This window comes from Rhea americana, unplaced genomic scaffold (assembly GCF_003343005.1).
Source record: "Rhea americana isolate MKP2758 unplaced genomic scaffold, rheAme1 scaffold_67, whole genome shotgun sequence".
Taxonomy (NCBI): Eukaryota; Metazoa; Chordata; class Aves; order Rheiformes; family Rheidae; genus Rhea; species Rhea americana.
Window position 1 is genome coordinate 380,603 of NW_028186834.1, and position 27,969 is coordinate 408,571.

At 34.2% G+C, this 27,969-nt stretch overlaps 1 protein-coding gene across 1 annotated transcript in view; it reads left to right on the plus strand.

The window, feature by feature from the left end:
* Nucleotides 1-27,969, plus strand: part of LRP1B (LDL receptor related protein 1B) — a 236,065-nt gene that overhangs the window by 161,900 nt on the left and 46,196 nt on the right. The window contains exons 49-62 of the mRNA XM_085320958.1: nt 4,114-4,220; nt 4,868-4,997; nt 6,016-6,122; nt 7,005-7,137; nt 10,465-10,587; nt 13,333-13,455; nt 13,714-13,851; nt 14,413-14,547; nt 15,527-15,646; nt 16,521-16,762; nt 22,998-23,221; nt 23,484-23,590; nt 25,562-25,678; nt 27,411-27,584. Of these exons, the coding sequence (XP_085177084.1) occupies nt 4,114-4,220; nt 4,868-4,997; nt 6,016-6,122; nt 7,005-7,137; nt 10,465-10,587; nt 13,333-13,455; nt 13,714-13,851; nt 14,413-14,547; nt 15,527-15,646; nt 16,521-16,762; nt 22,998-23,221; nt 23,484-23,590; nt 25,562-25,678; nt 27,411-27,584 (1,980 nt within the window). The remainder of the gene's footprint in view (nt 1-4,113; nt 4,221-4,867; nt 4,998-6,015; nt 6,123-7,004; nt 7,138-10,464; nt 10,588-13,332; nt 13,456-13,713; nt 13,852-14,412; nt 14,548-15,526; nt 15,647-16,520; nt 16,763-22,997; nt 23,222-23,483; nt 23,591-25,561; nt 25,679-27,410; nt 27,585-27,969) is intronic.

A 27,969-nucleotide genomic window follows, 5' to 3' on the forward strand; every position in this document is an offset into this window, starting at 1 on the left:
AGCAAAGGTTTCTTCTTTTGTGTGCATCTACCAATTGTATGCCTAGATTAACAATGAGCAAGTATTGTCTTTGTTTTAGTTAAATTTAGTGCTAAATAAAGTTATTGCAAATGAAAAAGTCTACATTTAATGCCACATTCAATATATGAAGAAAAGAACTACAACCACTTATTTACCTTGTGCTTATAGGCATTTATTCTGCAGGAGGCTCTGTTATAATTTTTAGATGTATTGTAATGGAGAATTATAGGGAARGGTTTCTTTGTTTTTGCCTCCTGTTCTATTTTGTCATGATAAYCCTGTTTATCTGAAGTAATGTGAATGCATCATGCTGAGTTCTCTGGCTTGGCTCATTGCAAGGTTTCAACTTCAACATCACTATCTAGTAGTAGATCTGTTGAACACTCACGCAGACAGTATCCTCAGCTACATTTCTGATTTGTGGTCAGGCAGAGCCATCTGTTCACTTTGATTCATATCCCTTTGTCATTTACATTCTCTGTAAAATTAGGCCTTTCAGTTTAGAGAGTAAGGTCTTGTATACTGTAAACACAGCTTACTAAATCATCACTATCTTACCGTATCTGATGCCATATAACAACATATTAGTTCAGACCAAGGGTCCATATAGCACATTGTCCGTATGCATAGGATAGAGTAAGAACCTTGCAAGCATAGTGCTCTTTCAGCTTCTGATTATTTTTAGCTCATAGAATTTCCTTATCCTGGTGTGATTTATACATCTAAGTGATTTGTATATATAGTAACACTCAATAAATCTCTTTTTCCAAGTTTCTTGAGCCCTGAATACTTCTTTGCATCTTTAGCATCTTTAATTATCAATTACGGCAGTAACTACCTGTTGCATGAATGCACATTGCCTTTTGCTTTGAGCTTGGGTCTTACTTGCTTAATTTGATGGCTCTTCCTTGCTAGATACCTTAATTACCCTTTCCATAAAGTATGTGTGTAACAGTATATTTTGGTAATTTACTAGAGATATTCTATATCTGGTTCTCTGATGCCTAGAAAAAAAAGTCTATCCTACGTATGTGTCTTAATTCGTCTGTGTGAGCTGCTGCCAGATGCTGAGATGAACCAAAAGGTCAATGTACACTAATTTATTTTGACTAAAGCGCTCCTATCCCATGCTTGTGCTGCTGTTACTTGTTTTCCTGCATATGAGTTGCACCTTCTTGTTTTGTACATTTTTTTTAAGTTGACTTTGRAATAGCTGTTACAAGACATAAGATTCTGAGGAAGAGCAAACATACAGAAAAAGTAGAAATACAGGTAAAAACTACAGTATACAGTATAAGTTTGTACCTCATATATTTTAGAAAAAAAMTGTATAAAAGTGCATGGATCATAATATCCTAACAAAATCCTTCCAATTCAGGGCATATTGCAATATATATTCTCATTAAATGCAAAATTGAACCTYAAATGTGAAATGATTTTAAATGTTTCCCCTGAGATCCAGTTCTTGCTACCATTTTAGTTGATGACAAATCTGTCTCTTGGCTGTCCAGAATATTTTCAGACTTAAAATGATCATCTTTCACATTTTAATGTGCTATATTTCAAATAGAATTCGTTCTAATCATTCAGAAATGCCTTCTCAGGAATGAGTTCTGGTGTTTTTATAAAATAGAAAGTGAAAGATGCTGGATATACAGAGGTCTATTAATACTTATTCCTTTCAATAACGGTATGAGCACTGATGGGGAAGTACTCTTCTGTGTTCGTATGTAAATTAGAGTTGTATTCCAGCAGCAGAAATATTTCTTACAGAGAAATGAGAAGTTAGTTCATTGTGTGCATTTTTCTAGAATCAAATCTCTGCTTATAAATAATTCATTAGTACTATAGAAATAGTGTTTGYGTATATTTTGCAATCAATATAGAAACATGACAAATGCTTATTTGCATGTGAATTACTTTTCCCAAAAATTATTTCCTTTTCATAATTTATCATATTTTCAAACTCCTCTTCATGGCCTATTGAGAACAAAAGGAATCAAATGTCAGTGATCTGCAAACATTTATACAATGAGCTTTTACTCTGAAAAAATTAGAAGTATATATATAATCTGAAGAATCCATATAAATGCTAACCTTAGGTTTGCTTGAAAACAACATTACTGGAGAACTGACGCAATTGCTGTAGATATGCCTTTATTATGACTTTATTGCAATTTCAAAATGAAAGACTGTGCCTGCCTGAAAAATAAAATTCCTCTAAACACTCTCAAATGGGCATATTTTGACTTCTTTTTCTGAAGTAAAAGCATATAGGAAGATACAAGAAAAAAACCCAAAATGTTCAGGAAAGCAACACCTTTCTTGAAGTAGTTTTGGATTTCTATAAATCAAATTATTCTAACTTAAAAAAAAATCTAAGTTCTCCTTTGCCATAGATCTGTCCAGCTCACCTCCGRTAAGTTCTCATGCTGGTATTCACCAAATTCGTTTTTATCAGAAGCTTTTAATATTGCATTTGTGTTCTCTGCTCACTGAGTTATCTTTTTCAAAAGCATCTGTGCTTCTGTCTTCCATAACCAGCTAAAGAACCCTGATGCTGATGTACCTGATCCATCAGCATCCATTGCCATAGTCTGCTCTCAGTCTTTCTCCTTTCACTCTGTTTTAGTCACACTATGACTGGCTTAGTCACTGAATTGTTTGCCATTTACCTGAATTCTTCCTATTTCTCTGCCAAATACTCCTTACACTTGATTCTACAATTTTTACATATTTGTGTCTGCTGTGTTGGAAAGATCATCTCAAATAATCCTTGTTTGCCTTTTCAATCCTACTCTCACATACCTCTATGACTATCAAAATCTAAATCATACAGAGRTTTGTTTAAATTCTGCTCAGTCACCACTCCTGCTGTTACCCTCGTTTAATCCAGTGGTCCAAAGTCGAGCCCCTATGGACTCTCCAGTGTCTTTGGTACTCCTCATCCTCAGGAGAAAGGGACGTGGTAGTCTGCTGGGAGAATCTTCCCCCTTTGATCCCTCTTTCCCATCTTGTGGCAGCAGCAGCAAAAACGCAAGGCTTGTGCGAGTAGGGAAGCAAACAGGCTGAAACAACCAATCTCACCTTCTGCCCTGGGAAGCCTGCTTCTCCTGTTTGCTTCCCCTATTCCTTGAATTAAATTAGAGTCTACTCTTGTCTTCAGTGTACAGCTTTTCTAATGACTTTAGCCCTCCCTACCATGTTTCATTTCCTTCCATAGAATAGAAGAAAGTTTTAATTTGTCACAAAATACCAGACTTACCTTCCTTCCAGCTGTTACTCTATCCTTCACATCTGTAAGCTCCTCAAATTCTTTTTCGCCTAGCATCTTCCTTTTAGTTTCCCTGAAATGACTTGAGATTCCATCGTTGGCCTTACCTTTCTTCCTTCTTTTCCTGTGTTTTCTAACATGTGGAGAGTAGTGTCATTTTCTTTTTTTTCTCCTGAAATTCTAGTGTCCATTGACTTTTGCAATGATTGTGTTCTTGCTCTGTTGAATCTCTAACCATTTTGTCAGTATTAAGTCAGTGAATTATCTCATGCTTTCTCTTATAGTTAATTTCTGGAAAACTGAAATATTTCCTTGAAACTCCAAACCTTGTKTTTTTAGGCCCTCCATTTACCATCCCAACACTGTTCCTCTGAATATTTAGCACAGGGGTAGCTAATTTTTAACATAAACATGTGTGAAAAGGTATGAGATAAAAGGTATACTGTTATATGACTCAAAATCAAAGATCTGTTTACTCCTACTTACATCCTTTACTGTCAGATGCAAAACAAGTTCAATTTCTAGTCAAAAACTTACTAAAATAAAATTTATGTATCTAGCATCACAGTTTKCAAAATAATTTTGAGGGAATTGAAGGTATTTACATGACTTTTATTATATATAAAGATGAAATTTAGTTATAAAATGTTATAAAACAAAATCCTACACTAAAAAAAATCCTTAMGATATTTGAGAGTTACACCTTCATTGTTTTGGGGATTTTTTATAATCATTCATTGCTTTGGGGATTTTTATATGTATAAAAACATTATATGGAAATGCTAATAAACTTYGTGTTGTTACTTTTCTTTATTCAGAGCCTCAGACGTGCACTTTGAAAGATTTGCTCTGTGCAAATGGAGATTGTGTTTCYGCAAGATTCTGGTGTGATGGAGACTATGACTGTGCAGATGGCTCTGATGAGGTAGGCTTCTTCCAGGGAAAAGAGGTCTCTAGAAAATTAGTAGCATTATATTTCCCCCATATGCATATTTTAACAAGCAGTTTCAAAACTCTGCGTATGGAACAGTATATAAAAATGTCTTTGCTAAATCAAACCTAAACCTATAGAATTAGTTATCCTTAAAAGAGAACATGCAAATAAAATGAGTCATGTTTGCCAGTAGTCTAACTACATCTTTTTGTCACCGCATCAAAGCCTCTTCCCATATTGGATATTTGTTTAGTTTATGCACAAAAAGGTGCTGAATTGAGGAAGAAATGGGCTGTTTGTCTTTTTTTCTTTGTTTGTTGGAGAAAACAATGTAGAGCCTGTTGCTTGTGCAGCAGAAGCTCAGTGAACATTTGCTTTGCTATTTTTCKGCTCTTTCCTCTTCCTTTTGTCCCTTCTTCCCTGCAAATGTGGCACTCAGGTGTTTRCCACCTATTGAGAGGGTGCCAGCCATGTTGCATGGATCGTATACACAGATTTCTTATCACAAGTTGTTAAAGTATTTCATAAAGTGGCAAATTCTGGACTCTTAACTTCTCTGATTAGCTATATATTTACCAATATTTACATTAAACTCTTGAGCTCGTATATGTTTGTTTTTTTTTTTTTAATTGTAACAGAGGTATTGCGAAACAGGCTGTTCAAGAGATCAGTTCCAGTGTTCCAACGGTCAGTGCATATCAGCAAAATGGAAATGTGATGGTCATGAAGACTGTAAGCTTGGTGACGATGAGAAAAATTGTGAACCAGGTATTGTTTAAATAATGCTGAGAATAGTTTTGTATGAATGAATGAAACAAGGGCTAGAACAAGGGATAAAGAGAAAGCAAGTCAACAAACCAAGTTGCGCACTGGAGTAGCAAGGAATGCAAAGAAATGTGGAATTCCTCATTCATTGGAATTTGTGCCTTTCTACTCATGTTTTGAAAAGCCTGCTTATATATAGCTGTGCACTGTAAGGTTTGTTGTGGGGAATGATAATTTAATTACATTGCAATAGAATTCAATAATGTATGTCCACCTTACCAAATTCCTCTCTGACAAGAAGAGTAATTTTTGGCATATTACTAAATTGTTACTGGGGTTTTTTTGCTTTGTGGTCGTTTTTTATCAGTCCTCATGCAAAGGTTTTCTCTAGCAAATTATCGTTTTTGTTGCTGCTGTTTTATTTCCTTTCTCCCTTTTTGGAAAATGCACTTGTTTGTCTCATGAATTTTGCCAAATTCTTACAAGCTATGTATAGATCACTGAAGCTGAGAGAATTCTGTGGAAAAACTTCCCTGATTTCCAGTGCAAAAAATATTTCCATCTATACTTTAAACAAAACTATGATTAATATGTATTAATTTTATTGTAATAATGTATAATTGCCAAAACCATGGCATCTTATAAATTAAGATTATTTAATTGCAAGCATGTATATAACTTTGGGTTTATATTTTAAACACTCTTTTTTTTATATACTCATATCAATATATGTATATTTGTAGTTAACACTGTTACCAAGCATGAGGAAAACGGGAAAAGAAATTTGTTAGTCATAAGAAATATTCTTCCATTATCACCATTATCACTGTATAATTTATGCAGGGCAAGGCAGTTCAGTTTTGTCAAAAATGTAGTTGTATTTTATGAAGGTTAGTAAAATTCTTGTCAGCTACAAATAGATATTTACTCACTACGTTTAGCCAGATGAAAGCATTAAATTATAAAGCAACCTGTCTATAAATTGTCTTTTTCTTGATGCTAAATATGTGTTTGTTATTAGCATCTCCAACATGTTCTTCAAGTGAGTATGTGTGTGCAAGTGGAGGCTGTATTTCAGCATCTCTGAAGTGCAATGGAGAGTATGACTGTGCCGATGGATCTGATGAGGTAACTGACCAATTGCTGCTAAGTTTTTTAGTGAGCTTAGGAACTGCAAATAAATAAAAGATCCAAGATTTATATTTGCATCGGTTGAATACTGTGAAATGACATAGCCTTATGACCCTGGTTCCCTGGCCGTTTGCACTGCATTAAGTTGTTTACTCAGTACCCTTGCTCTCGAGTGAACCAGTTTGTTTCCTTTAAGTCCTCGCCTAAGTGTGGTTGCTTCAGAGGCTGCTCTGTAATGCCTCTATGGACAAGTTTGTGTCGCATTTGGCTCCCTCCATTTCCTAGAGTCACCTACAATAATCCTAGCATGCACTGCATTCTCCATGGGCCTTCATGCCATGCTCTTCCTACAGATAGTATGGTTGATATCTTTTTGATATCTTTTTTTTAAAAAAAATGAAAAAGAAAAAAAGACCATGTTGGTGAATGACTGCAAGAGAAAAGGCCAGAAGTAGTAATTTCTCCAAGTCATAAAGATGCCATTTGGCATCTGAGCCAAATGGTACACAGTGCAGGTGAAGACAGACCACTCTGGAGGATTCAGTCCTGATCTACATGGGTGTGAACCAGCTTGCCTGAGCTGGCCGCCTATCCAGAGTTGTTTCTCTTGGGCAGATGACTTCAGAAATACAAACATAGCCATTTTCCCCATTGCTAATACTAAGCAATGTACAGAAATAATATGAGAACATATATAACATGTTTACAGTTCACTTGAAGCTTGATAACTATTTAGATTACACTGTCTCTAGGAAGGGACAACTATGTTGCATTAAATAGCTGGGTAATAGAACAGTATTGGTAAACTATATTGTATTTGTCTGTATGTTGTCAATGTTATTGCTAATTGACATTTAGTTCACATGTGTGTTCAAACAGATGGATTGTGTAACAGAATGTAAAGAAGATCAGTTTCGATGCAAAAATAATGCCCACTGTATCCCTGTCCGATGGCTGTGTGATGGAATCCAGGACTGTGTGGATGGCAGTGATGAAGAAAACTGTGACCAAGGCGAGATACACTTTTCTTTAAAAGGCTTACTTTATGTTTTTCTTGTATTAAAACACAGCGTAAGTTAGGGATACCTCGAATGTTGTGAGTGATGAAATGAAGGTCCTGTGACATCTTTTGACAAAGACGATATTGCATAAATGGCTGGATGAAGAAACAAAACTCGCATTGTTTATAACTGACAACTCATTTCTGCTTCTTCATTTTACCTTTCCCAAGGACCAAAAGAGGGCTGTTACTGGAAGCGTATAAGTCCTGTTAATTTGCAATATTTTTTTAGGTAGCAATAATTTACAAAACCATGCAATTTATTGAGAAATTTAATGAGAAATAAGTTTAAGACCYAGTTTTCTATCTACGTCTGTGGAGATGAAATTTTGCCTCTAACCAGAGCTAACAAGATCACATCTTGAATGCTCTGTCTCCTCACAGAACAGAACTAAGCCCATAGAAGTTGATTCATATGAACTTAAACCTTGTGCTCAAACTTGCATGCTTATGGTCAAGCTTCCAGAGAAGCTTTTGAGAAATACATCTAGTAATCTAATTTTGATAGTTATTGAATATTCACGGGTCCTGGTCTAATAAAACTTTTGCAATTGTGCATACGTATGTATTTACATACACATGGATACATACGTAAATATATACCTATATATACATGCATATACATATACATATATATACATATATATATATATAGCAATTAAGCATCATTAAAGAAGTAACCCATAGTATTTCTTCTAAAGGTAAAACCATGCAAAAATTTTTAATATCTGATTTCTTTTTTAACTGACTATTGCTTCAACTATCAGGATGTAGCACTGTAATGCTGCCCAGGATTCTTCGTAGGTGTAGTAATTCAGTAATTGTGACAAGRGAATTCTCAGTCTACAAATTAAAGCAAATTTTTTAAAAAGCAAAATTTTCCTCAGCATTCTTACAGCTTTTCTTTTTCTAGATTAATGATCTGGCATCTAGTGGTCCTTTTTTATTTTTTTCAAGTGAGTCTCTGTGGATTAGTCATTTGTGATTGTGTAATACACCTGTAACTTCAAAAGCATAATGCAGTACAATAATAGGTAATAATAATCAGAGAAGAAACAAGCAACTGCTGAGTAAAATATCCTCCTCTTATTTTGTCCTAAATCTGTTAAACCATACTTACAACTAGGAAAAAAGAGAACTTATATGGGATAATTGAAAAAGAGACCAGAAAATTAAGAAAGCTGGAAGAATGTTGCAAAGATATTTAGATATAAAAGGGAAAACATCGTTTCTGGAAGCGTTGAAGACTGAATCACTGAAAAATACTGAAAAGATCGATTAAAAGTTAAAAGTTTAGGAGACAACTTCTAGTTTTTTTCGAAACTGTCTTAAAATATCTAGACTGGATTGCTTTAAAACCAATGAAATGTAAATAAGTAGTAATGCTTTGTTTTTATCTGAAGCCCACCTTATTCTCTGGATGGCATAATGGCACTTCTGTGAAATACAAATTGCTTATCATATAATAAGAAGCCTTTTGTCTGGTTGGTTACAGCTATAATACTTTGTATTTATGTTACAATTATGATTTTTGTTACAGAAATCTAGTCTGTGAAAGAATTATGACAGACAGAGCAATCACATACAACAAATGCTATTTTATCTCACTGATACTTTAGAAAAACCAWTTTTTCCTCATTAGAAATACAGCAAACACAAATGGAGTTTTATTATAAAGAATTCTAAAACAATCCTTATATTTACTGGTATCCCAGTATGCATTTTTTTTTAATAGCTTTTTAAAACCTTAATGTACAGGTAGATTACAGCTTTAATGTGATTACAATCTTATCTATATTCATGTCTTTCCATTTTGAATTGTATATATTTTTCCTCTAATGGAAATATTTCATTTGAATATTTGAATTGTATATATTTGAACATTTGAATTGTATATGTTGAATTTGAATATTTGAAATAATTGAATTGTATATATTGGAATTGTATATATTTGTCCTCTAAGAACAATAAATAATTTAATATTTCTCTTAAGTTATACTTGCAATGGGAGTGAATCATATTCAATAATGTAATGTGAACATTACACCCTATTGCATGCTGGGTATTTGATGTAAATTAATTTTCTGGAAAAAATTTAAATCTCTTCTCAACCTTTTATACTGAAAGAAAGCCTTCTATTGGTTTCAATGGGGTTGTGAGTAGGGCACTGAATGAAAAAGTAAAAACTGCTGGTGCTTGGTCTAGTCATTGGGATGTGTTTAATGCATTGAGGTAAGCCAGCTGAGAGTTCTGGTGCTGTCATGTAAAATTTTAGTGTTTCCTACTCTGCAGGTGCTCAGCTTCATTTCTTTTATACTCTRCTCCTCTCAGGAAACTTTGAGAATCCATATCGGAAAAGTATATTATATAGAAAAAGAATTTGAAGAAGTTGTCATAACTTAATTGGGAGTAGTAAAATCTAGTCATAATTTTGACAAAAAATGCTTTCTTACTGCCGCAGGTATTAAAATTGATCCAAACTTGAACCAACTTTTTAAAGCTTGAACACTATCTTAAAACATTTTCTCTCACCTATTCCATTTTTTAAGATGTTTGAGTCAGTACTAAAAATTACGAAAAGAGTCTAGTTTGTCACTCTCTCCAGTATGGCCAGATCTTCTCTCATAGCGGAGGTTGATGGGGACAGTAAAAGCTTGATTAAGCCCAGTGCAACTCAGAAGGAAAAATAGTGGTCATGCAGAAGGGATTGCAATCGCTTTGTCCCTTCTGAAGATGATGTGCTTCAGGGAAACTACTAGCAGGAATAGGTAGAGCATCAGCTATTCATAGGAAATAAATCTGAAGTGGCCTTTAACAGATGGGACCATATTTCTGTGTTGTTTTGATTTATACCATTCTCGTGATACCATTCTCTGATAGCATAAAATACAGATGTACTCAACCATTTCTTATCTGAAAGGCAGTTTCACCAAAGGAAGCTTTAGACAGAAAGACGGTGTAAGTATCTCCTAGCAAGGGGAACATGCCTAGCTAGTCAGTTTTTAATGTCTTTCCTTAGTAATTACCAGGCCAATTAGGGAATTAGGCCAAAAAGCAAATTCCTAGCTAGCAGAAAGGGAAAGATGTGTTTGCTTAAGGAATAGATTTTTGAATGAGTGTTTTTCTCTGTTTATTCAATCCTTTCATTTGAGATTTGGTTCATTTAGTTATGCTTTATGTTTCATTCACTGGGGATAGTATGTGGTATATAGTTGTACTGATTTTGTTTTGTCTTTCTGCTTTCCTGTTTTTCTTCCTGTCTTCTGTCCATCCTTCTAGGGGGAAATATATGTAGAGCTGATGAATTTTTGTGCAACAATTCCCTCTGCAAACTACATTTTTGGGTCTGTGATGGAGAGGATGACTGTGGAGATAACTCTGATGAAGTTGCTGAAATGTGTGGTATGACACCAGATTTTTCAGTGTTTTTCATTTAGTAATGCAAGTAAGAGATTTAGAAACAATATGTAACATCTATCAGAGGACATATAGTTCTAAGTTTTTCTCTTTTGGCTTTTAAAAGATTAGCTTGAAATAAAGGCATACAAACAGAACAATATTCTATAAATACAAAATCCATATATTGTTACCTATGCCAGTGAAAACTTATGGAATGAGGAATTGGATGTGTAAATATATATACTTTTTTCCAGTAGGGAAAAAATGTAATTTTGTCGTTTGAGATTACAGAGAAGACCTCAAATAATAAACTGCTTATTTTTGTGCCTCTGTTAGTTACATTTATCTGGTAGATATATACCTACTGATTTGGGAGAATTATAGGAATGCAGTCAGAGTATGTAGAGGTGCTGTGAGGAAGGCTAAGGCCATGTTGGAATTGAGTCTGGCAAGGGATGTCAAGGACAACAGGAAGGGCTTCTTCAAATACATCAGCAACAAGAGGAGGACTCAGGAAAATGTGGACCCGCTACTGGATGGGGCGGGGGCCCTGGTGACACGGATACAGAGAAGGCAGARTTACTGCATGCCTTTTTTGCTTCAGTCTGCGCTGCTAAGGGCAGCCTTCACAAATCCTGCAGGCTGGACGTGAGGGAGAAAGTCTGGAGAAGGGAAGACTTTCCTTTGGTTGAGGAGGATAGGATTAGAGACCTTCTGGGCAGGYTAGACAGCCACAAATCCATGGGCCTGGATGGGATGCACCCACGGGTACTGAGGGAGCTGGCGGATGTTGCCAGGTCGCTCTCCATCCTCTTTGAAAAGTCGTGGAGAACTGGAGAGGTGCCTGAGGACTGGAAGAAAGCCAATGTCACTCCAGTCTTCAAGAAGGGCAAGAAGGAGGACCCAGGCAACTATAGGCCAGTCAGCCTCACCTCCGTCYCTGGTACGGTGATAGAACAGCTCATTCTGGATGTCATCTCCAGATATATGGAGGAGAACAAGGTGATCAGGAGTAGCCAGCATGGATTCACCAAGGGGGAAATCCTGCTTAACCAACCTGATAGCCTTCTATGATGGCATGACTRGCTGGGTAGATGAAGGGATAGCAGTGGACATTGAGGCTTTTGACGCTGTCTCCCRTAACATCCTCCTAGATAAGCTCAGRAAGCGTGGGTTAGATGAGTGGACAGTGAGGTGGATTSAGAACTGTCTGAAAGGCAGRGCTCAGAGGGTYGTCATCAGTGGCWTGGAGCCCAGTTGGAGGCCTGTACAAGAGAGACATGGAGCTACTGGAGAGAGTCCAGCGTAGGGCTACAAAGATGATCAGAGGGCTGGAGCATCTGCCCTGTGAGGAASGGCTGCGAGAGCTGGGCCTSTTYAGCCTGGGGAAGAGAAGACTGAGGGGGGATCTTATCAATGTGTAYAAGTACCTGAATGGAGGGTGTCAAGGGGACGGRGMCAAACTCTTTTCAGTTGTCCCATGTGACAGGACAAGAGGCGATGAGCAGAAACTGAASCACAGGMRGTTCCRCCTGACCGTGAGGGGGAATTTCTTTTCCTGTGAGAATGACGGAGCCCTGGACCAGGCTGCCCAGAGAGGCTGTGGAGTCTCCTTCYCTGGAGATCTTCARGGCCYRCCTGGATGCAACCCTGTCTRACATGCTGTAGGTGACCCTGCTGAGCGGGGAGGTTGGACTAGATGATCTCCAGAGGTCCCTTCCAACCTTACTGATTTTCTGATTCTGAGAACAGCAGTTTTGTAATAGACATTTTGCTAGGTACATTATTATGTTGCACAATGTAATTACACAAATAACATGTACTCTATGTATATGTAATACATAGAGTATTATGTATTATGTACTCTATTAAAAGAATCCTAAGATTGCAAAGCTTTAGAAATAGCAAAAAAAAAAAAAATAATAAAAAAAAAAAANAATCCTAAGATTGCAAAGCTTTAGAAATAGCAAAAAAAAAAAAAATAATAAAAAAAAAAAAGTGAAAATGCATAAAACGTATCATCTGTTAGATATTAGACTTTGGCCACTATCAAAAACTGCTTGCCAAAGAATATAGCACCACTTTATAACAGTTAATCTATACACAGGAAGTTTTACCTGAAAGTAAAATTAAAATTCTTGGAGTTCTAAGAAAAAAATGCTTCTCAGATTTTACATGATAAATTCATAACAAATTCAGGCAGCTTTTTAACAAAACCAGTGTTGAAAATATTCTTTACAGCTGTACTTAACTTTACAGCTATAATTAACTTTTAAAACAGGCAGTCGTTGATGCAAATAGTTCGTGAGCATATCCAGTTTAATGTAGTTTTCCATTGTTACTGCTGCTGGTATAATTTCAGATATATCTGTGAAAAGTCTTTTTTTTTTTTTTGGTAGCAAATGCACTGATAGGAAAAAGTTAATTGTATGTTGAAATGCTGAACATCACTGAATTTCCTACCTCCTTTGTTTTATTTATGTTATATTTACTGATTGTCAAAAATAAGCATTATTAGCCTTATCACAAGCAAAATACATTCTATGAATGAAAGGATTGTACTGTAAATATTGTTCAAGTGTTCCTTGATTAGGTTGGTACCTAAGGTGTAAAATCAAGTACCACTCGTATGTCAAATTGTGCCACTTTGTTTCTTTGCTTCCTTTTTGCATAGATAGGCAGGCATTAAAGAAGGTTTACTAGTGCTGGCTGGGTACTAGCTGATTTTCTCTGTTTGTTTTCATTCAGTAAAGTTTCCATGCCCTCCTACAAGACCATACCGATGTAGAAACAACAGGGTTTGTCTGCGACCTGAACAGATTTGCAATGAGGTTGACGACTGTGGTGATAATTCAGATGAAGATCACTGCAGTAAGTGATATTAACTTTCCAGATATTCGGATCGAAGAAAGCAACTTGAAGGCAAACTGTATTAGAGGTCTGCTTGCTTATCTTTCATTAAGTCTTAACGGAAGGTTAACAGATCATATTTTAAAACTGAAAGAAATTAAGATTTAAATAATTCYCGGTAACTTAATAGTTCAGGGTCATTCCCATTTGTATGTGTTAATAATGTAAATATTCTAAATACTGATTTATTTTTGTTACTGTTCATTTGTAATTCTATAGATAAAATCACGTATAAAGTGAGACCTTGTAAAAAAGATGAGTTCACTTGTAATGATAAGAAATGTATTCCAACGGAGCTACAGTGCGATTGGTTTGACGACTGTGGAGATGGTTCAGATGAGCAAGACTGCAAAATAAGTGAGTTTGGTTGACAAGCTCTGTTTTCAAGGTTGTAGCAGRAAAATAGTAAAATGAGACAGAACCTCTCAGTAAAGCAGAAATGTAATATGAAGCTAACATCTGCATAGTACCTAAGCAGATATACCCAGTATTTTGTTTAAAATAAAATAGAAACAAAGCAAAATAATTGACAAAAGAACACAATGTTTATTCTGTTTGACATACCACAAGAGCAACACAAAATTTATAGCAATTCAGATTGTGATAGCTGTTAGAGTAGTTTTGAGTTTTTGAAGTAGTTCAAGTTGAAATTATTTGCATTTTATTTCACATCTGCAGCAAGATAATTTTATAGTATTAAATTCACATTCTGAATCAAGAAGATTAATTAAATATTATCTACATAAATACTATAAAAACTGTAGTGTTGTATATTTGTTTAGCATCTAACATTATGCTGTTTTAACAGAATCAAAGATAAATTTACCAAGATTTTGTTGTTGTTCTTTTAGATGTGATTTTTTTAGCAGTTTAAAGAAATCTTTTAGAATTTTTTAAGATGATTTTGTATCTGTTTAGGTATCACTGAATATACGTGTGAAGATAATGTGAATCCTTGCGGAGATGATGCATACTGTAATCAAACAGAGACATCCCTATTTTGTCAGTGTAAACCTGGATTTCAGAGAAACCAGAGGAATAGGCAATGTGAAGGTACAGAACTTTCAGTCATTCCTGGCTGTAGAGTATTACAGATCATCTGGGTAGTCAATTTTCTGTGTTAGAGAAGGGGCACATGTCACATACTTTTTTTTCTCAGAGTAAAAACTGTATCATAGCTGTGGGATTAGGAAATCAAGATAACTGAAAGGAGGATGTAATGGAAATAGATTTATGCATTTTACCTGGAGATGCTATCAAAGATTAATATCATCTGTGAAAGGCAGAAGGTCCAGGTCAGAGCCTTGAATGATTTTATAATTTAATGTGTAAACAAATGATTTAAGATCTATTAGAATACTGAACTGGGCAATTTGAGTTGGCGTAGGCTTTGGTATTTGAGAGTATTTTGAGGAGCTTAAAAAGAGCAAATACTTACAAAACTGAAAGTCAAAATGTAAATAAATAGGATGAAAATAAAATACCTTAGAAAAGTCAATCTTAATACACATGGTGTCACACTGGGCTGAAAACAGACCTAGTTATTACAAAGAGTTGATCAGAAGGATAAAATAAAATCTACCTTTCAAAGAACCTTCCTGATGAATGGAGTATGAATTCATTTTCTCTCTGGTGAGCAGTAGCTTACAGAAAAACTGCAGATGACTTCAGTTGGACTGTCAAAGTGAATAAATGTTTGCTTAGGAAAGCTTCATTATTTGGCTTTTGAGAAAAAGGTATACACAGGAGGTTTTCCAATAAGAGGTGATCATGTAGTTTTTACTTTGAAGGAGATAGCTGTGTTGCAGAAAATTATAACAGACATTTTCATTCTCATAATTTTTCTGAGATACATTGATTGTACTGGAATAGCATCAGTGATAATGGCAGAAAAATGTTTCTTAATGCTATTGCAAATAAAAATACTTACAAGTTCATTTCATTCTTCTACATTGTTTCATGATGTTCAGAACACATTAAATAATAGTGTATTAAACTACAGATATATAAATTCCAATCTTTTTCCTCATAGATATCAATGAGTGTATGGTGTTCGGTGCTTGCTCCCAACGCTGCAAYAATATTAAAGGGTCATACAAATGCATATGTGAGAAAAATTATAAGGAGAGGAATAACAGTTGTGTAGCAAAAGGTAAGGCTATAAAAATCAAAATGGATTGACAATACTAGATTATTTAGTTTGATACTTAGATGGTTGGTAATATTAATGTCTGTTGCATTTATAATTCATTTTAGATATATATTTCTTGACTAGTACATAAAAATAATTCTCAAAGACACTCAGATCTATCTTTCATTTAGGTAAGCGATGAATTCTTATCTCCGCTGTGTAAATGAGCCTACTTAATGTGCAAGTCCATTGTATGTAGGTGTTCCACTTTTTTTTTTTTCCAAACTACAGCTGCCTCCTTTTGCATTTAGATATACACAAAGAACAACAGAGGTTATATATTACCAAGAGTGTAAGCATTCTAATGAAGTTTTGGAATCTTACGGAAAAGAATCAATGCTTTCATATAAAGTGTTATTATTTTAAATACTTTAGAAATGAAGTTTTTGGAGTTGACACAGTTTGCTTTGTCTTGTTGAGAAATCTTAGACAAGATGTTTATGTGGAATTTATCTAAATATAGTCACCTAACATTAGATATCTAGTATAAATCAGCTGCCTAAACCATACTCCAATGAAGGTAATTCACCTCTACTCTTTGTATGYGGCTTAAATTATTTAAATTCTTAAATTATGTTCTGCTCAATATATACAGTCTCAGGTAGCATAGCGTGAATATGGAGAGACTGATATCACAATGTCACATAATGATATCAAAGTATGAAGTTGCAGTTATTACTCAGTGTGACTTTGCATTCTTGAACAAAAAGTAAACACATAATTTTAGTATAAGAAATTATATCGGAGAAACTTCCAAAAGCTACGTGAATGAAAAACAGTGCTTTTATATTAGCTGACATTTACCTTATTTCTGTTTCATTATAATAATCCCTAGGCTCTGAAGATCAAGTTCTCTATGTTGCTAATGACACTGATATCCTGGGTTTCACATATCCATTCAACTTCAGTGATGTTCATCAACAAATATCACATATTGAACATAATTCAAGGATAACTGGAATGGATGCATATTATCGAGGGAACATGATTGTTTGGAGTACTCAGTTTAATCCAGGAGGGATTTTCTACAAAAAACTTCATGACAGAGAGAGAAGGCAAAGTAATAGTGGCTTGATAGTAAGTAATCAAAACCAAAGATTATGTGACAGAAATTTCTTTGGATTTACTTTTCTGCTCTGATTGTCTAGAATAGCATGTGCTGATTTTTAAACGAAAATCTCCATCTGATAATTATTTTATTCAAATGGTATGTATGTCAAATTAAATTACTAATGCCTTTCCATGCAGAACACTGAGAGACTTGGGCAAGTCTCTGAGTGAACATGAGTATAGTACATAAAAAATTTTCTACAGAGAGATAACAAATATGTTAGAGATTTGGAAAGAACGAATATATAGATAGGTAGGCCAAAGACAGACTGATTTGCTACTGAAATTTCATAGAGACCAGGTAAACAATAATATCAAGGCTGTGAAAAATATTTAAAATTGAAAACACTAATTATTTATTCCTTTAGATGTTTATCTGTGTATCTTTTCTATACAGATTCATTTTACTTATTCCATTTATACAGAATTGTTAAGGAAATATTAGTGCTGATTTGAAGATAACGAAGTGATCTTTATGTCTGTGGTTTTTATAAGTAAAGCTTAGATTATTTGACTATATATTAAATATGATGGCAGAGGACAGTTACTAAATTTTTTGTGGCAGGCTGTTTCCTTAAAGTTAGAAGGGTTAACAAGACTGAGCTTATATTCCATCAATGCTTCTGCAGAAAATACSCAGTAGAAAATACTGCAGCAGCAATGGTAGACTAATCTTTGATCTGTCAGTCAGCTCTTACACACCTGAAACCACTTGTAAGTGTCTTTCATCCAAGGATATTTCCTTTGCAAATGAATGACATTCCTGGCCTTTGATGCCAGCAGACAGAAAGCCTGAGGGAGGTAGACTGCAGTGGGCACTGAAGGTATCTTGTGTTTATGATGGCATATGCGTGGGAAAAGTGAGTAAAGCACACTACGTCCCTCTGCCAAGCACAAAGGAAAATAGGTTTTGTAGACAGAAAATGTGTGTGAAGTCAATCTAAACTAGAAATATTTTTGTAGCAGTTCTGACATTCAGGTATGTTGTTTGAATTTTGGGAAGGATTCTTGGAGAACCTTCGTATGGACTGAAGATGTGGATTAGTTCTGCCATGTAATTTTTTCATTCATGTGTGGCAGATACCTGTGTTTAAGAAATCATCCTAGACATCTCCAGATCAGATTCTTTATGYAAAGAAAAGAAGTTTTACAAATCTTCAGTTTGCTGAGTTTAACTTCATATTTTCTGTTGTATTCATACTTGTTTTGTGATTAATACCAGATGCCTCTAGGAAGGATGAGTGTAAGTCTACTCTGTTGTCCCAGAAGCTCTCTAATGAAACTGCACTTTCTTACGGGTTCAAATTCATCATAAGCTTCCTTGAGTCATACTCTGTGGGTTGAAATTTTGCTTAACAAATGGGACACTGTCTCCCTGTTTTAACTGATAAAGATAAAATCTAAATTACTTTTGAGGGTTTCAAAATTGCTTTTGTCTTCTACTGTCTCTATTTTGCCATTAAGGCAGAATACTTTCTAGTCGCTTAACTCTTAACTAAAGATTATTGAAACACAGCTTTGCTTTTCCCAGTGTTGCATGAAAAAAAAATCTGTTTTTCTTTGTATATCATTTTTCCCCAACTCGTCAGTGCAGGTAGATGCTCATGAAGATACTTTCTCTGAGCTATGCAGGACTTTTGCAAGTCTATATTTGGAAAATGCCCAGATTGAGTAAATCTGAACATATCTTGGACACATTTCATTTATGAAGCATTGTTTTTTCAATATCATCTTGTTAATACTCAAATATCATTGCCTTATATATGTATATTATACATACATATTATATACATATATATATCTCCTTATGTAACCGATCAGTGGGTTAGTTRGTTTTCCAGTGTTGCTTTAATACAGTCATTTGAATTTGGTTTTGAAAAGTCTGACTATTCCTTRATTTAAATCAAGTTTTTTAATGGCTAAGTTTTCAAAGGTTACATTGTAACTTTTCTATCTAGACTTTGATATGTAAATCAGGATGGTAAACTTGAACAAACTCACCTGCGTTTTCAGATAATTACATTAATGCAAAAATCTATCTCAACTGAAATTACTCCATGGAATTAGCATATCAAGAGCCTTCTACAGAGAATAGCTTTAAGTATCTCTTATATTTTTCTCTGAAAAGAGGTTTAAGCTTGATGCAAATTGAAGCAATAAAGGAAACAGTAAATATCAACTCTCTAGAGTTTATTGACAGATGCAGAAGAGGATTGCGTTCTTATCCAGTTAAGATGATATAAATTAATTGGCGATAACTGGTGCAACTGTTCATTGGCATAAACCTCTGAGAGAGGATATGTATGTTATCTGCAGCGGATATTCAACACAGAGTGACTTGCCACTTGAACTCAAGTGCTTATTTTCATGGAAGAGGACACAAAGCTGAACATTAAAATAATTGCATCATATAATAGGAAGAAAAACATAGGTTTGGTAATGTATTCAGCATATTAGCAGGTTGCTCCAGGCCCACTATTCTGAGAGCTTAGCGAGGGTGCTTAACCGCTCCTGTGGGACAGCCACGTACACGCTCCCAGCTCCTGTCCCACGGCCCAGGAGAATTCAGCACATTGCTGTAAATGGAAACAATTTCTAAAATGTTTTTTCTAAACACACCTTTTGCAAACCACGAGAGACCAACATCTCTTATTTACTAAAAATATAATGGAGTTTTATAATTGAAAACTTTGCCTTATAAAAGGTGACTCAGCTAAAATAAATCATTACTTAAATGTAATCTGTTAATACAAACTATATTAAGTAAGTAGGCAACTCAGTATTTAAATAATGTTGCAATCARTTGAAATAGATTATAAAAAATGATAAGGTTTGGTTTGCAATCTTTTCCAGGTTGCCTTCACAAATGTTTTCAGTCACTCCACTGTTTTATTCTGTAATCTAACTGCCCCAGGCAGTYGTGACCCATGGTGTATTAATTATGCAAAAAATGTTTTCCAAGGACAARTAAATTCTATTTTTAAGCATTTCCTGCTCAGATCAATACTTTTGGATATGTAGGTGCATACCATGATTTCATTACTAGAGACCTCCTTTATAAATGCCTGCTGATGATACCAGATATTCATGTTCAAAGAATATTAAAGGATCAACTTTGCTGTTCCTTTCAGCCATTAACTGGCTTAATCAGTATTCTTCCAACATGTTTTCTCTTTCTTTCTTTTAGTTGCACTTATCAATCAACAAAATGTTTTTAGTTATCTTAAAGGTTTAAGTTGAATTATAGATTATGTTTTTATCATCATACCATAGCTCTGTATCTATGTTTTTTTAATTTCCCACTTAGGATACGGTCTCCTCTGGGATCAGAGATAACATTTTTAAATGGTCCTACTTGTGTGACRCAAACTATGGTTTGGTGAACTGCTTGCACATTCAGATACTGCTCATCTGCCAAGGAAATTTTTGGTTTGTGCAAGTAATAGCCTAAGTGTTTTCAGGTGTTATCTTTCTCATTTATTTTTATTGTTATAACATATTATTAGGTATTCTATTATTTTAATGAATATTTATTAGGTAAAAATAAATTATTGTTATAATTTATTCCACACCAATATCATACAAAGCTATCTGTAAAGTTAGTAGAGAAAAAACTGCTTCCAAAGTGCTTGTGTTAGTTAGATTCATAGTTTATCTTTCCTGTGCCAAGATGCTAAGCATTGCAAGGCAATGGGTTTATTCCAGCTCTGTGTATAACATGCACTTTTTTAGGTCTAATTCARCTTTAGGGATTGCGAATTGTTCTGTAATCTACCATCATACCAAGTGGTTTCCAAATCCCAGCTGTTACCACACTTCTTTTTAATTCTTTACCTGTAAAAGAGGTTTCAGAACAGACAGTAGTTGATCAAAAACAATCAAGCTGACTCATTCTGTAGTTGTGTAGAAAATACCATGTTATAAGAGGTGATTAGGCTTCAAAATTCCAATTCTCTAATAAGTTTTGGTAACTTATATTTAGCATCACAGTGGGCTAAAAGGACTTGAGAAAAAATTAAGGTAATTTTCATCCTTATTCTTTATGCCAAATCATTCTTTAAAAATTAATGTAGACCAAATAAGCCATTAGGTAAAAGCCCATTTAAGTAAGTAGTTTTACTAGACCATATAGGAAGATGTATAAGACATCAGAAACGACCTAGCTAGGCTGAAACACATCTGAGAATTACAGGGCAGTAATATCAGCCAGTGTGCTTTATTTTCTCTTTTGAATCATTTATAACAGATGGGTGCTTTACAGATGGGTGCTTTCCTTTTCTTCTGGTTATCCCCTTGTTCATCTGAACTTTAGTGTGAGCCCCAGCATTACTAGAATTTCGCTTTTATTGCATGGATGARAATGAGGAAGGGTTACTGTTAGTAGGCTGTGCAACCTTGTTCCAGGATCTTTTTTAGGAGATGCCTTTGTGTCATCTGCTTCTGCTACCAGCTTTCTCGGAACTGTCTCTCACACTGCGTGGTTTCTTACATCGTGCTCTTGCCAGATTGCAAGAAAATCAAACTTACTGTAAACAGTGGGTTCTTGAGATGCCCAAGGGATCTCATAGTTGTTTTCAAGAAACTGGTTTCAGTCTTGCAGTCTAGTGCTTCTAGGTAAACCATTAACTCTGTACAGTCTCTGGGATAGTAACTGGAGAGCTCCTGGTCTGAGAGGCTTCTTGAAACAGGTCAGATGCCTGAATATAATCTAGAATTTAAAGGAGTTTGGATTATGAAATACAGTGAAATTTGTCAGCAAGTACCTACATTTTCAGGAGTCTTATTTTTACTTTGAATTGTTTGAGCTCTGTTTGGATAACTTAAACAAAAACTAGAATATTGTATACAAYACTAGATTTCTTGATAAAATAGTTTATTTTCATTGTATTTCTGGAAGCATATGCTGCCAGTAGCACAAAGATTTGYGATACATTATTTTTGTTTAACCTAAAAATCCTAACACCTGTTTTTAAAGAAATACTGTTTTGTAAATGCAGTTATTAGGTTTTCTACTGTAATACTCATCTAAATAGAAAGTCAAGGTTCTGTATATCTTTAGGAAATGCATACTGTGCATTTTGTAGGATTAAAGGTTTAGGAACAATGAACCATCTAAATTTGCCCTTGCAGTCTTATTATTTCACCTAGAGGTTGAAATTACCTTTATTTTTTGATGGGGGAGGGGGAGCCCTACAAATGTATTTCTGGTATTAGGAGACTCTGATATCTGAGGAAAATAAGTTGTTTGGGGTTTCATGGTTTAGTAGTGTTCCATTATGGCATTTGTCAAAAACCAGATATTTTTGCACATAATTTAACCTGATATYGTTATATGTAAATAGGCAAATAATTGCATACTTCCTGAGTCATGCAAGGCTGAATTTTTGATTGTATGCTTTGTTCATGTAAGGAATTATTTGAGTAGTCTTATTTTAAAGGGTTTACTCCTTTCTGCAACAGTTTTTGTAAACTTTGGGGAAACTTTTTAATACATATTTCTACTAAGTTGCATGTTTTATTTGCAATATGGTCTTCCATCTTTTGGACTATTTATTTTAGGATCAAGGCCTTAATTATGACTGTGGAATCACAAGAGAGATATTATAGTTTGTAAGTGTAAAGATTTAATCAGTCAAGATTTTTACATATGAGGATAAATACTCTTCTGCTAGCTCCAGTGTATTTGATGGTGGAACACAGTAACGGTTAACAAATTTCTAAATGCTGTGATTTTACTTTCCTTGGCAGACTCCTGAGCAGGCATAGCAATGTCAGGGACCATTTTCAGTAAGTCTTATCTCACAAGGGCTTATGCCCAGAGAGCATAGTTCCGTAGATATAATGGCTGTGTAATCTCAATTCTTTCTTCTTCTTTCCTTTTTGGAATCACAGTATGTAGCATTTGTCTGCCTCAGTATCAATAGTTCAAGCAGTTAATGTGTTAGTGCCATTTTCTTAATGATTGAAGTGGCCTTAGACTTGAGAAAACAGTTGTTCTGAACCAGTGAATTTATTCTTCTACATTGAATAAAGCTGTGAGCAGGTCACTAGAGCTTATCACCTATACGTGGAGTTTGTGTCTTTCCAATGCAGTATTTTCAAATATTTTGTCATCTATATTAAAAGCACCAGTTATTTGCCAAACCTGTGACCTGTTAAAGGTAATCTCCATACAACTAACTTTAAAATCTGTTTCTTTTAGTGTCCAGAATTCAAAAGACCTAGGGGCATTGCTGTTGACTGGGTTGCTGGAAATATTTACTGGACTGATCATTCCAGAATGCATTGGTTTAGCTACTACACAACTCACTGGACAAGTCTGAGATACTCCATCAATGTAGGGCAATTGAATGGACCTAACTGTACAAGACTCCTTACAAGTATGGCAGGAGAACCATATGCAATTGCTGTAAATCCTAGCAAGGGGTATGTATACTTTGACATTATTCCTTTTTTTGGTGATTTAAACACAAATGCAGAGTAAAGTATGACAAATAATGTGTACAAATGTCTAAAACTTGGCTAAGTCATTTCCTTAATCTTTCTGCTTAGTTTACCCTTATGTGAAACAGAATCAATTATGTCCTGTTTTTAAGTAGATTGAGGGACTCACAGTAATTTAATGTCAATAGGTTTTTTGAGGTTCTGTATAGGCTTATAACTTATATTTTTTGTTTAATACTTTTAGAATGATGTACTGGACCGTTATTGGGGACCGCTCTCACATAGAAGAATCTTCTATGGATGGTACTCTGAGAAGAATATTGGTTCAAAAGAATTTACAAAGACCTACAGGTACACATCATTTCCAGTTTTACTAGTTACATGGCATTTGATAACTTGGTGCAAACATCTTGGCTGGATTCCATTTTTTCAGTTTCCAAAAAATTGGATATAGAATTATTTATGTTCTGGTTATCCATATGCAGTTACCAATTAAAATTCTTAATTGTATTTTGAAATGATATATCTTAATATGACTTTTATGTAATAAATGACTATAATGAATATTTTGTAACAAAGTTTAAAATATGATGATTTTACAAGGCAAATTTGTTCAAGTACCCTTAAAAAGGAAGATCAATTAAGGGAGCAGGTCATGCAAGAGGAGAATTTCACAAATTTGTTGTCATAATACTGCAATTTTTGATAGCTATTGTCTGAAAATATAGCATCCTTCTGTACATAGCAAGTGAATGACTGTGGAGTTTTTTTTTTTTTGGGGGGGTCATATATTTCACACACATCTACTCTCTGTGTGGAGGTAATGAAAAAAAAAAAAAAAAAAAAAAGACTTCAAGCCACCTCTATGGCTTTAATATTTCTTCCCAAGTGAAACTACTCTTGATTAGATGAAGTTTGAGATCCTATTGAATATCTGTATTATTCCACTGCTCTTAAATTTATTGATAATCATGACTTTTCCATTTCAAGTAAGAGAGAGAGTGAGAAATTGAGCATTTTGGTTTGACTTCACAGGGTTTTCATAAACCTGACTATCACAGCAGTGCTATATGTATAAAGAATACAAAATAAGTGCTTTTTTATTTTGTATTATCTCTGGCACTGTGAAAGATACATTGAGAATATTATTTATTTATTATTTGTTATTTAAATATTCTTATTAAAATGCGAAGAATAATTCAAAGCAAGAGGTTGGTAACTGTTCCTAAAACTTGCACATTTCATTTGCTCTGTATCATACAGAGTTGACACATTGTGATTATCTTTTAGGAAAAATTATTCTCTTCAGCTGTATGTCTGAATACTAGTGCTTTATTTAAAGACTTTATTTAATGGAGTTGCAAATAAAAACATATTTCACTGGTCTATGCATCAGATTTCCTCTCCTTCCTCTCATCTATCTATAGCTGATTAATTTATGACCTTAAGAAGAGAATTTTTGCTGTTATGTATAATTTCTTTTGCTGTTATGTATAATTTCTTTTGATGTTTTTTTTTTCTGACTCACCTACTTACATAAATAGGAAGAGAAATACTTTTTTCCATTCTTATAAAAAATATACTATAACTTCAAAAGCTGAGAATTAAATTATTTTATGGTTCAAATATTTTTACAGACTGGAGCTTTTGACATGACTTAAAATGGCATATTAATCATTTAAGCATCCTCTAGTGAAACATGGACTGCTTGATTTAACTATTGCAGTTACTACTTAGAGGCTGAGTAGTCACAATGTTATCTATCTTTTATTTTCATTTTGCTCTTACTCACTGCCTGACTCTCTCTCCATGTATATGTATACACACACAATAAATATTACCATTTAAGTCTTGCAGTACTTTCAGCCTATTTCAAGTAAAATAATCRTAACTTTAATTCTGTAGTAATTATTATATGTGAAGAATTGGTGACAAAAAAACAGAAAAATAAATACTTGTGGAAACTGCGTAGGAAGACTGCCAAATCCGAATGACTTGCAGTTCTCAGYACATAGTCACATTGATGCTGCTGCTTAGAAATCTATCACCTTCAATAGGTTTGTTTTGGTAGAGCAAAAGGATTAGATTGYGTATTTGTATTCTCGCTTAGAATTCTACCTGCTGCAAAAGGTATTGACCTTGGGAGAATAAGTGAAAGAAACTGGTTGACTCACGTTAAAGGCTGAAGCAGAAGATGTTTTATTCTTTTCAGTTTTCTGTCATGTTTCCTCATCTTCACCATTTTCTGTGTTCTACAAAAATGAAGGATAAAAATATCTCTAGTACATAACAATGTGTATTTTGAACTTTTTTCCTCTGTAGGTCTTGCAGTTGACCAGTTCAGTCAGCGTTTGTTCTGGGCTGATTTTGAATTATCTGTTATTGGCAGTGTTCTTTTTGATGGTTCTGATTCAGTTGTGTCTGTGAGCACTAAACAAGGTATGAAGAACTTTTATATAACAAGATTTCAATTTTATTTTATTTTGCTGAAATTTTGTGATTCAGAGAAACTATGTAACCCAAAAAATTGATTTTTGAAAAGTAATATTCATTGCATCTAGATATTATCGAAACAAATACATATTTAAGCTTTTTGGATAATATTTAGGGAAACAATAGTGGAGTGGTATGTGCAGATCTCCGTTATTGGCATCTAATTATTAGCTTAGGTAAAATTAAATTGCCAGTTTGATTAATACTTGTGCTTGGCCTCACGTGGCAACAGGACGACCTAGATTAGTTAGAAGTTGGAGCTGTCTGCCTGGCACAGGAATTGTGTAAGGTAGAGATCAGCCAGCTTCCTGTAACAAAGAATCACACTGTGCAGATGTGTGAAGTAAGGTTTTAGAAGACAGTAAGTGCTCCTAATACTCTTGCTTGTGCCTCCCTCAGTTATAGGGTTTAAAAGTGGCTGGGTTACAATCTAGCACAAAACCTACACTTAGTCCTACAAAAGTTTGTGGCTGATTGATAGAAAGATCGACGGAGTATCCTAGGTTAAGTTTTAACTGTGTTGTATCTTAACACTAATTTGTGTTTTAGAAACAAATATGAATTTATTCTTCAGGGGAAAAAAGAAAATGCACAACAGTAATACTAAATAGGAGAGTGCATATAAGGTGATAACTTTAAAAATAATCTGGAGCATAGTAGGGCTGTACTACACTGTACCAAACCCAGCAATTTGGGGGTTTATAAAGGGGGAAGTAGTAAGTAGAGACTTTTTAACTTCCATGAAATTAAAGAAGATGCAGAAAAGAAAAAATTGCAGAGTTTAGAAATCGTTTTTCAATGAGACTTAAGAACTTTGATCCATTTAATTAAACAAGTATAAAATAAYGAAGTAGAGTTCAGAAATACTGAGCATTTATAATAGAGTAGAAAAGCAGTAGAAAGAAAGACTAGTAAAAACTAAATGCAGGTTAAAAATAAAACACATTTTCACACTGAAGGTAGATAATRATAGGAACAAGATATCACAGGCAATGATAGGTTCTGTTTTTTTATTCCTTCAAATCAAGAAGAGATGTATGTCTGAAAAAGAAGCTTTAATCAGAAGCTATTGGCTTGTTACAAGGTAACATTTCACAGGTGAAATTTACAGCCTGTACTACATAGAAAATTGAAGTATGTTGTCTAACAGGCAAGCTCAGCTCATAAAAATGAGGAAAAATAGAGCTTTTGCATTAATTTACTATAGTTATGAATTAAAGTAAATATAACACAAAAATTAGTATTTCTCACACATGTTAAGAAAAAGTAACGGTCAAGAAGTGTTTTATCAGAATTTTTTCTATGTACAGCAACATAATCTCTGTCTTGTCAGATATATCTGTTACTTGTAGTTAAAATGTTGCAGCTAAATATGTTTTTTCTTTTTTTAGCTAATCCTTATAATAAGGCTTCCCAACTTTTCAGTGTTCAACCAGTCACTGTGGCTGAGGTGTGAGAAAACTAATAATAAATTAGAAATTTAAGTTGCTTCTAGTATGGAAATATTTCCRTTTAAAAAGATTACTTTTTAAAAGGCAATCTTTGTGGATACAAACCAAGCTCTCTGAATAATAATGTCTTTCAGCTTTTAATTGCAGTGCAATTGAAGTTATTATTAAAATAAAGTTTTTATTATTTAAATATGAATATATGTATGTATTATCTATTTCTGTTTAAGGTTTACTGCATCCACATAGAATTGATATTTTTGAGGATTACATATATGGAGCAGGTCCTAAAAATGGTGCATTTAGAGTACACAAATTTGGCAGAAGCCTTGTAGAGTATCTAAGTGTGAATGTTGATAAAGCAAAAAGTACCTTGATCTTCCATCGCTACAAACAAATAGACTGTAAGTAATCATAATTACTTTAAACTAGATATGGAGTAAATTCATCTCAGGGAAAAAAAAAAAAAAGTAACCCACAGTTGAAAAATATAAAGAGCCTTACTGTACAAACTGAAAATAGATTTGGTCATATTTCATTATATAAATTTAATTTAGTTTTTCGAGATATTTTCTCCCATTTGAAAGAACATTGGACAAATATTTGCCTTGTGCGCCATCACTGTAAATGAAGTATTAAAAAAATAGCAGAAAGCTGAATGCAAAATTTATATTCTGAACAGTTTTTTTTTAATTTTTTTCTTCRCATTACCAATAAATCTCTTGTCGTTTGCAAAATTATTAATGTAGTTAGGATTGGTTTTAGTTAGTGATCACGAAAGTAAGATTT